The 11,326-nt window shown below is 41.3% G+C and overlaps 1 protein-coding gene across 1 annotated transcript in view; it reads left to right on the top strand.

The window, feature by feature from the left end:
- The window catches only part of TEDC1 (tubulin epsilon and delta complex 1), a 157,953-nt gene that overhangs the window by 44,998 nt on the left and 101,629 nt on the right, over nucleotides 1–11,326 (top strand). Inside the window, exons 5-6 of the mRNA XM_025193517.1 lie at nucleotides 2,782–2,952; nucleotides 10,607–10,705. Of these exons, the coding sequence (XP_025049302.1) occupies nucleotides 2,782–2,952; nucleotides 10,607–10,705 (270 nt within the window). The remainder of the gene's footprint in view (nucleotides 1–2,781; nucleotides 2,953–10,606; nucleotides 10,706–11,326) is intronic.

Here is an 11,326-nt window from a genome sequence, read left to right on the forward strand (position 1 = left end):
CCTGTAAAGTGTAAAACCATGAATGCAGCTATCTTTGTAACAGGCCATCATCTTAATCATCTTAACCTTAAAGACTCACTTACAAAAAGCAGTAAAGCAAGGGGATGACCCATCTAGCGTTTGTATTAACTGTTTTTCAAGGGCTTGACCAGGGTGGAATTGGATTGAATTTAGATGCTTAAGTCTTCTGGCTGCGTATGACTGTAAAGAGAGCTCTACTGTTACTGCTTTCAAGCATTCAGCTAAGAGGAGGATATTTGGAGTCCTGTGTAGTTGTTTTTGCTATGCTTTCTGTGTTGCCAACACCATGCAGAAGTGAGATTGAGTATATACCTATATTGCTGAATAGATTAGATAAATGCATGGAAATATTCAAAGCATAGGCTGGAGCTGGGAAAAGCTGTAAATAGGTCTAGATTGTAGAGACAGAGGACTGAAATTGAGGTCACAATACAATATTCAAGGCCCCCTTTCCTTGTTTACTTTATGAGAGACCAAGTATTTCATTGCAGACATAAGTATTTTGTGCAGTTTGTATGAAATAAGTAATTGAAACATTCTGTTAAAAATGCAGGGACTTTCTTGTTTTAATATTAATAAAAAAATTGCTACAATACAATTAGCTCCACATGGTGTTTGTCACTGCTCTTGCAAGGCGATTGAATTTACAATAATACCATTCTGTTCTAGGTAAAACCCCATGGGAGCAGCATGTGTGTAGTTCTGAAACCTCTAATCCAGGGGACTTTGTTAAGACTTTTGCTGTAAAAGACAGAAAAGGCAGAATCTAGTATAAGATGTTTGGTGTGATAGGGAAAGTAGAGTCTTGTATGTCATACAATATCTTTGGGGGTGTAACTCCTTCATTTATTTTAAAACAGTTGTGGGTTCCTTCCCCAAGATAATTATTAGTATCCAGTTGTTTGCATTGTCATGTTTGGAGAACACTAACCTTCACTGTTTCATAGCTCAGCAGCCTCTATTAATATTGGCAAAACCAGCTGAGCCACAAGGGTGCCCTGGACCAATGCTGGAGCTCTGTTTAGGTGAGTCTGCCAATAGTTATTTAGAAAAGAGACGACTGCCATGAATTTCTGGGCAAGTGGGATCCAGGCAAGGTGACTGCTTTTCCCTTCTAACACAAAGGCAATATTGTCTGAGCAAAAATGTATAGAGAACTGAACTCGGTGCTACTAGTAAAACAAACAAATTAACAAACTAAAACAGTGGCTAATTCATATGTGCTTAGGTTCTGCCACAGAACAAGTTAAAGACTCACAGTCCTAGTGCTTGGCTAGACAATCAGACCAACATTTTTGTATTTATAGATACTATGCAGGTTTGTTGTAGTATAGGACACCTGGTTGCTTTTTAGGCTCTGTGGCTTGTGTGATCTCTTCCTTCGGTAGTGTGGAGAGGCAGCAGAGAGCAGATTTAGATTGGACATTAGGAAGAACTTCTTCACAGTTAGAGTGGCCAAGGTCTGGAACGGGCTCCCAAGGGAGGTGGTGCTCTCCCCTACCCTGGGGGTCTTCAAGAGGAGGTTAGATAAGCATCTAGTTGGGGTCATCTAGACCCAGCACTCTTTCCTGCCTATGCAGGGGGTCGGACTCGATGATCTATTGAGGTCCCTTCCGACCCTAACATCTATGAATCTATGACAGTTATACAAGTATGGAATGATGCTGGGATAAGCTGTTACAATGCAGCTATTACATCTGCAATCTCCTGTAGCTATATAAATGTGGCAAAATTGTTGTGACTGTCATCTTGGTTCATTCAGGGTTGAAGTTACTGTGATTCTTGTCATTTACAGCCTTATAGCAGGGGTGTCAAATCTCTCTGGCCCCAGGGGCCAGATGTTTGGTGTGGGACCAGTCCACAGGTCCAGTCCCACTAACTGAATCAGGCCCACAGGCCCTTCCCTCCCCCCTGCATACAGGATTGAGTGCCAGCTCCAGCTGGTCTAGGGTGGGCACTGTGCAGTGCGGTTTCCAGATTGATTGTTTTTTCTATTTTTCCTGTAGCCCAAGCTACCAATAAAGATAGTGAAAATCAGATTCTTCCAGAGAGTTTTACTCCTTTAGCTGCATTGTGGTATCCCATGGAATTGGATGTTTCCTTGTATGCAGTTAAATATCATTTTTTTGATTATCATGCTAAAGCTTCTCCCTTAGAGACAATGAGAGAGGGTCATGTGAGCCCTTCAGATAGGACTCATGCATATAATTCCTTTTTGTCTGGTCATGTTTTTTGGTTGACTGGAGGAAGGTTCTAAACTTACCTTGACAACATTTCTCTGTTGATCTGTATGCAATGTAGTATCTTTAGATACTGTATCTGATCCATTCCTAATATTCTAAAAATCAATGAGCATAACCATTGATTTAGGTGGAAAAAAAGAAACTTGGAAAAGTCTGATTTCCCTTAAAACCACCAGTTGGTCATTCAGGATTCAGAAGGAAGGAAATGCCGTTACAATTAGGATTTAGCTTCACCCATGAGACTATAACCTGATAGAAACGCCTGAGTAGCCTGACTTATCTCGTAATTTCTATGTATTTGCCTCCAAAGCACTGCTAACATAGGGCATTTTCAGTATATGTGCAGAAAGATCCGTATTTCTCTACATCCTTTCTAGCATTTATGCTTCTCTTTTTTCCTCTATTTGTTTCACCTGGCTGGTCCTTATCCTGTTCATTTTGCATGGTATTTACTGCGTAGTGACTCAAAAATGTGGAAGATAATTCAAACCATTCTGTTTCTATCTTATGCTTTTAGTGTGGAGATAATCTCTTGAAGAGCTGGAAGGGCATGACTGAATTAGCACCAGAGCCTGGCCTGAAAAATGAAGTGGATATCAGATACCTACAGTGGTTAAATGGCAGGTTGCGGTTCCAGTGGCGGAGTTTGCATGTTGATTATCAGGAGCAATGCAAACTCTTGTATAAGGTAAAAATTCTTTTAACTTACAGTTGAACTGTTATGTTTTTGAGGCTCCACCAGTAAATCTCAGATGTATGAATAACGCTTATCCCAGGTTTTTCACATTAGGGAGGTAAATGGAGACTTGTTAAAAAACAAACATACTTGTTTTCACTCACTTAAACAAAATCCATGCCCAGAATGTTACAATTTTTAATAGGATCCAGGTTTGCCTATTTATCACCCCCGGGGGGCTCACTCAACATAGATCTGAACAGGGCAGTTCAACTGGTGACCCATGAGCTGTGTGGCCTGTGACCAGCTAATGTGTGATGCATGGGCCCCAGCACCTGCCTCTCCTGCCATGTGGTGAGGGGTCTGTATGCTGCTGGTATAGCCTGTGTGACAGGGGGTGGGAGGGCTGTGTGCCACCAGCACAGTTTGCTCAGCCCATGCAATTGGGCTTGGGAGGGGAACTTCGGGATCTGTGCGTTGCCTGTATAGCCCAAATAACAGGGCTTTGTGCCACTAAGTGGGGGGCTGTGTGCCACTTTAATGGCCCAAGTACCAGGTGGAGAAGGGGACAGGATCTCACAGACCCACCCCTATGGTGTGTCGCCTGCGTGGTATGTGGCCTTGCCTATATTGGACAGCCCTGTGTCAGCATATATCTGAGCTGGTTCTTCATATTCCTTTAAATGGTAGCTGTTTGGACAGGACAAAAGGATAGGTTACTTTCAGACATTCAGAAATATGGCAGAAAAACCCAACCATCTGTTACATTGCTGTTTACAAACATTGGCGCAACTATCATGTACAAAGTTGCAGTGATTGCCAAATTCGTTGCAGTCCTTGTTGTTAAGATAGCAGTGATGATCTGAACTAAACTCACAAAACTACTACCATTTCAGATCATGGCAGTGCAGTAGCCTCTGCACAGTTAAAGTTGCAGGTCATTTTCCACTCAAGCCTCCGTTTTTTGGGGAAATGTGCAAATGCCTGTCTAGGAATATCACTGTCTGTCAAAAGTGGAAGGAAAGTCCCAGAGTCCCAATTGCCAGCTGATAACGTTGATGACCAAGGAGGGGAAGGGGGAAGAAATGTCTTTACTGGTGAAAGACCTATTTTACATGATCCAGTAACTGAAATGGAATCACTTTTAGCCTTCATGGAGTTAAGTCTCCTTGAAGCTAAAACTAAGCCTGAGAATTTGGAGCCCAAAGGGTAGCTTATAACAGAAAGTTGTGTCAAATGAGAAAGTTTTGAGTGAGAATGCCTTCTTGGTTTGAATTGTTAGATCTATTGCTGCAGTCTCGAGACTCTACTGTGGCTACATTTTTGTCTTGTAATTAATTTATTGCTGGACCAAGATAGCTAATTTCCAATCCTAGAGACTGAAGCCCTTCATATAACAACAGATCAGGTACAGCACTGCTACACACCTTCCACAAGAAATGTCCTCTAAACTTGACCTGGAAGGGTATATGGTGATTCATTCTTATAATTCAGGGGTGTCAAAGATAGGGCCCATGGGCCAAATCCAGCCTGCAGACCCCTATAATCTGGCCCATGGTACTCCCCGTGGGTCTCAGAGTGGTCCCACACACTGCATGCAGCATGTGCTGGCCCTGGCCTTGCATGTAGAGCTGGGCTGGCACATGCTGTGGAGCTGGTATGCACACTGCATGCAGGGCTGGTCCAGGGTGTGCGCTATACGTAGCTCATGGGGCTGGGCTGTGGCGTGTGATATGTGTGGCACTCTTGCTGGACTGGCCCTGGTGCCTGTGCTGGGTCCAGCATGTGGGGCTGGTCTGTGGGCCCAGTCCCTCATCTAGCTGGCAGGGTTGGGTGAGTTTAATGTTCCTGTTGTAGTTGATTCAAGTCCATACTTTTCTACTAAAATCACCAAGAATGTCACTACTTGTAGTAGTTTTCAGTTGATATGGAATTGTTATGAAACTGTTACCTCTTCTTCCCCTAAAATACTGGATTTGAGGTTCTCCTAGATTTGAACTGGTTAGAAGAAAAAAGGGTTCATAATCTACCATCAGAACACTGATTCATCCTCTCATTGGCAATGAAAGAGCTCAATAGAGGATACAAAAACAATTTGAGTCTGGGGCCTTGAATATGAACAAGAAGTTTTTAAGGTACAGATTAGAAATTGATTAACAACATGCTGAACAACATTTGATTAACAACATTTCTGACAAGAAATTAAACAAACATGCTGACAAGGCAAGCTCAGGTTTGGTGGTGTGATCAATGAAAACCTACAGTAATTAAATTTGGGAATAAATTTGGGATTTTCCTGTGGAGACTTTAAAGAAGATTTTCAATTAGCAATAATTGTGCCTCAGATTAACCTCATTGGTTATGATACTGCCAGTGTGCTTTACTACATTAGCTATAAAACCAACCATTGTAAAACTATTATGGGTGTAGCAAGCAGAAATGACAAAATTAAAGTTTAAGGTGACTTTCTATTAGTAAAATAACCATCCGTGATTGTATACAACTTCATGTTGATTCTTTAGCCACATGTTCCAGATTGAAGTAGTTTATTTTAGAAGATTTTTTTAAACTGCTTAAAATTTGGATCTGAAAGCTAGGTTGGGATTTTTTTTTTGGTATGTGTAGCACTGTTCACAACAGAGATTCTGCATCCTGATTTTAGGAAGACAGTTATTTCATTGATGTACAAGTCAGAACAGTTTTTCTTTTTTCATTATAACGGGTCAGATTTAACTGGGGAAAGCGAAATGGATTGCACAGGTGAATTAGCCAGATCCACACCTAAAGCCTCTATTATTAGAAGTATGCATTTTTGAAGATGGTAGACCAAATTCTCTACTGTGATGTTTGGACAGGGATCCCATTAAGGATGTTTCCGCATCCGAGTAAGCTTTGAGCTATTTAGAATATAACCATCTATGATTTTATATATGTGCCACTATCAACCCCCAACAGCGTGAATTAAGAGTGGCAATAATATTGTGCAACATTCTGGTTGATGTTTTAATTGTAGTAAAGACAGAGAATTTTAAAGGTAACATTTTTGACTTGTCTATAATGAGGCTCTATTACACATGTATATTTATTCTTAGTAATTAACATATATGATAAAAATGCTACATGTGCACAAAGGGAACAATCTGTAGCTGCTGTATAAACTATGAATATATTTCTTGATTTCTTTGCATGCAGAAATCTTAGCCATACTGTTGCATTAGCATATTTTTTTAGAATTTAAACTAAGCTGCTGTGTGTCAGAGGATTGAGGTTTCTGAGCTATTTCATTTGGAAATCTAGCTGACCTAATATGACTTGCATATGAGCTCTTGCTATTCTAGTACAAAGCCACAAACACCATGTGCAAAAGGCTAATGAGTTTTATGTTTTCTGATTATACTGACAGATTTTCAGAGGGCTTTCTTCCCAAAATTATAATTATGGCTTTTAGTCACTCTGTTTACTAACTTACCAGCATATGTATCTTGAATCAAGAGCAAAATTAGCACTGCTCATGATTCACAGATTTACTTTTCCAGGTTTCAGTTTGTGTGACTCAAACTGGTTCTAAAAGACCATCTCTGTGTTTTCAGCTCTCTAAAACAGACCCCATGCTCTTAAAAATCATTCTGGTTCTAGGGATTGACTGCTTCTAGTGTTTTCCTAAATGTTGAGCATATTGCTTGAAGTATATACATTGTTAAAATGGGAATGAACCGTATACTGTAAACATACATAGCTTTGTTTCTGAAACTGAAATACTTTGTGCCAGGAAAGCATATGCAAAGAAGTATCAGAATCTGCTCAAATTCCTGGAAAACATGATGGTTTTCCTTTAGAAATTGCCAGATACCTTAGTATCTAGTAAAGTTTAGGACAGAAATTGCAACTGTCCTAATGCAGGGGCAGGTCAAGATCAAGATAAAATTAAAGAGGTATCAGGCTATGGGCTTAAAAATAGGCATAAGAAATAAAACTGTATTTATATGTACACAGAACTGCAAAGTTAAGACATAGGTGATCTAGAATGCCTGGCTGGAGAACAGGACCATGACATAATAGGCATTACTGGAATATGTTGGAATGATGGGAATCATGGCACTACGATACTGTTTGTCTATAAACTCTACAGGCAGGATAAGATTAGAGGTTGACAAGAAGAGTACTTAGAGGCATTGGAATAAACTTTAAACTTTGCTATGAAGAGAATGAGAATTTTTTAGGGTTGCTTCTCTTTGAGAGGAGACATAATAAATATACAAAATAGCAAGTGATACAGAAAATGGTAACATCTGTTCACCTTATCATATATAAAGGGGCCACTGAATGAAACAGAACAGGTAGTGACATTCTACATTTTTAGTTTTTTTAAAGCTAGGAAAGACCTATTTTCTGAAAGGACTGACAGGTAAGGATCTGCCCCCACTTCTTCTATTTTGGGCTTCCCTTCTGCCCCATTTCTCCTTACCCCCGGGGCTCCTCTCTTGCCCTTTGGGGGTCCCTCCTGCCCTCAGGGCTCTCCTCCTGCTCTGCAGGGTTTGCCCCCTCCTCCCTACTTCCTCTTCCCATTTACTTGTGCCTGTCTGCACCATCTGCCCTGGAGGAAAAGGTAGGGAAGGGTCAGTCTAGAGAAGAGCAGTAGCTGTGGTAGGGGGTGGGCAGGCAATTGAACCCTTCTAAGCCTGCTGCCCTTGGGTAGATGATGCAGGCAGCCACAAATAAGTGGGATGGGGGTTGCAGTGAGCGGGATCTGGGGTTCTGGGGAGGGTGGGGGAGAGGAGCATTGGACCTGACCTGAGCCAGCAAGGGAATGGGGCAAGTGGGGTGTTTACACTAAGGTGTAGCCTAGAGTGGCTGCACCTTAATGCAACATGAGTTGGGTAACACGGATCAGAGATAATCCTGCCCCGGTGTGGTATAACTTTGTGCAGGCTAATGAGTGCTTAGAGATAGTTCAGATGTTAATGTGTAGACAATCCAGGAGCCACCCAGAAATACTGTGTAACAAGGCCCTAACACAGGCCTGAAATGTATATCAGATAATTCCTTCATCAATCCCAATAACTTCTGGTTGAGCTAGGGCACCCCTTCTACAAAGATGCATCCATTCTTGATGTAAAGATTCCAAATAATGACAAATCTACCACAATCCTCTGTTACTTCTGTCCATAGTTAATTATTCTTGGATTTTTTGTAGTCTGCATTTATCTAACATCAGCTTTGTATTGTTGGATGATAGCAGAGGGTTGTTCAATACAGCAGAATTCTTTCTCTTCATTTATGAATTTGTAGAACGTATTTAAACCTCCTCTTACCCTTTCCTTGAACATACTAAAAAGCTTGTTTAGAGCTTTCTCCATAGTTGAAGTTATTCAGGAATAGGTAATACACTTTAAATTCAGATCCTATCATAATCCGAATCAACTTTCATGTTCTTATTTTGAAATAAGTACTTACATTCCTGTTCATCTTAAACCACTTTGGCACTTTTAATCTAGAATAAAAATATTCACCCACAGTTATTTAAGAATAGCATGAATAACTCCATGCGTAGATAGGCCCTAAGTCTCTTACTGTCAGGCAGATTTTTGTAAACTTTGAATTATTTTTATGACCTTGAATCATTTTAATGGTGATAAAAAGAAATATTTTTTCTCACACTGAATAATTAGCCTGTACAGTTCTATACCAAAGACACTTGGCAGGATTTGAAAAAGGATACACAGCCCAGAGCACAAGACTATCTAGTTATAGTAGTAAATATTTTTTTAAGAAAAGGGAATTTAGAAGGTTTACGTACCTTAATGCTTCAGAGCACAGCCAGCTTCTAGTTCATGGGGTTTAGGATAAAACTTTCCTTGTGGATAGGTAATTCTTTAACTGCATTTTGTGGAATGCTTATATCTTCTATTGAAGCATTGGGGCTGGCCTCTGGCAGAGAGGACCCTGCATCCCTTTGCTTTGGTTATTCCTGTCAGTACAGGTTTCCCTGATCTTCAGAGAAGGGGTTGGGGCTTTCTGCAAAGGAAGGCTCCTTGGGGCTGTGTATATTGCTATTTCATGGAAGAGGATTGGTGCAAGGTTATAAAAGGAGCTGCTTCCTCCTGCCCTCAGTCCAGTTTTTTCCCTTAGTAGTTTACAGACACTGAACCCTCTAAGATCTTGTTTCTCTTTGCTGCAACTCTTTCTGCTTTTAAGCCTGATTCTTGATTGTATCGTGGTTATAGTATTAAAAAGGAGGCTTATGATTCTGTATTTTACATTTACTACCAGCCACATGGCATCTTCACCCTGAAAGGTTTAAATGGTTTGTTTTGCCATTAGTGACAGCAATTTTTTTTTTTTTTTGGCAAATGAGTGCAGCATCTGCAGGTGTCTCCTGTTATGGACATTGCAGAGGTTTTCAAAGAACTAATGGAAACTACCTGAAGGTAAAGCTTTTATGACAGGGGAAAGACTCGCAATTAAGGTGGTGTTGATTTTAGGTCTAGTCCAAGAAAATATCCTGTCTCTATCAGGTGCCTTGAAGTCCCAGATTTTGGTATTTCCCTAAGATGCATGCAATGTGGTTTGGGACTTAGAAGGGCTCATATTTGGGCCCTAGCTCCAGGATGCTGAAAGATTCAGGAGCTGTAATACCCTGGAGTAGAGGAAGTCTGGAGTTGAATAGTAAAGGGCTGAAGCAGCAGCATGGTTTAGAGGGAGGAAAATGTGCATGAGAAAAAATTCATTCCAGTTCTAAGTATGCACTAGCTGATTGCCACCAGAAGAATTTCAGGGAAGGAATTCCAGAATCTTGTTAAGTTCAGTGCTAGGTGATAATTATTCATTATCCATTAACTTTAAAAGATTTTGCAGTGTTGGAATGCATGATAATGTTAATATTACAGCAAAGTTCAAAAAGCAACAAATATTTTCCTGTCATCTGGGAAGAAATATTAGTGAAATATGAAAGATTTCATGACAAATGTGCACTAGTTTCTTGTCTGACAGCTTCAGTTATTACTATAACAAAGGGATTGGTATTGAATAGAAAGAATTGCTTTTTATTGTTCCCTTGACTAACTTGGGAAGTTTTTCCTCCAGAATTGATGATGACATCACCATCACAGCTGGGACAAGTATCTGGCAAAATCACTAAAGAGCTAACCAAAAATAAACTTCAGGAATAGAAAGATTTACTATAGCTGAATAGTGTTTCTTGCATTCGGGGAAATAGAGCAGGAACGATACACTGGGTATCACTTTAGGTATGAATGTAAATGTGTCATAATTTTTTAATGCCTTATAAATATTTAACATGAATTCTGTGATGGTGTGAGGTAATGGACCTAGAAAAGTGAAAGCTTTTGATTTATACCAGGCAGAAGCAGATCAAATTTCTGCTTGTCACTCTGCTAACAATAGTGTGCAGGACTGACCACTGTATAAATAAGAAGGCTGTTTATGTGTTAGTTTTGATTTTTTGGAGCCTGTCATAAGAAGGGCCAATTTAGTAGTCAATGACAGTTATATATTCATCTTTCTGTTGGGAATTGAACTGTGACCAACAGTTTATTTTATAATGGCCACCAAACAGATTTCAAATACCATTGTTTTTCTGTCATGATCTAACTATAATTTTGGTCCAGCTGTACTTATTTGTGTGTGTTCATTTTGTTTATTCCAGATCCATGTCTACACTAACGGCTCTCATATGGACCAGACCGTTGGCCATTTTTCTGTCACAGAAACGGATCTCATTAGACAACCTGATAACTATAAACAGGTAATGCATCTGCAGTGACCAGGGCCATATACAGATTTTGTTTCCACCAGGAGACTTGCCATTCTCTCAGTAGAAAACACAAGTGTGAAGTCTTTCTAGCTTTTTCTCCCACAGCAAAAATGGCTGCTCTGGGAGAAAAATAACCAGGGAACAACCAGGGTGTCCCAGGGAAGCTGGGGTTGCAGGAGGGCCCCAGGCCAAAAGAGAGTCCCACTTACCTCTCGCAGACCCCGAAGAGCCGGAGGAGATGCGCACGGCGTAACCGCTGTTGAGGGTGATTAGCCGCGCGTATATTCAGCTGCGGCCGGGCAGCGTGGGCGGGAGATGCCACCCGGCAGAGATAAGAAGCAGCTCTGATGATGCGGCGGGGCGGCTGACGAGTGGAGGCTGGAGGGGAGAGCCCTCACATGGAGGGGATCAGCCACCGCGCCCGGCAGCGTGGAAAGCCAGGGGCGGAGCCAGGAGAGGCTTCGACGGCAGTCGGCAGCGACGCCGGCAGCAGAGCCAGCAGGGAAGCTGGCTGTAACGCTGACAGCAGCGCTGGCGGGGAAGCTGGCTGTAACGCTGACAGCAGCGCTGGCGGGGAAGCTGGCTGTAACGCCGACAGCGGCGCTGGCAGGG

This window comes from Alligator sinensis, unplaced genomic scaffold (assembly GCF_000455745.1).
Source record: "Alligator sinensis unplaced genomic scaffold, ASM45574v1 scaffold647_2, whole genome shotgun sequence".
In the NCBI taxonomy this organism is placed as follows: Eukaryota; Metazoa; Chordata; order Crocodylia; family Alligatoridae; genus Alligator; species Alligator sinensis.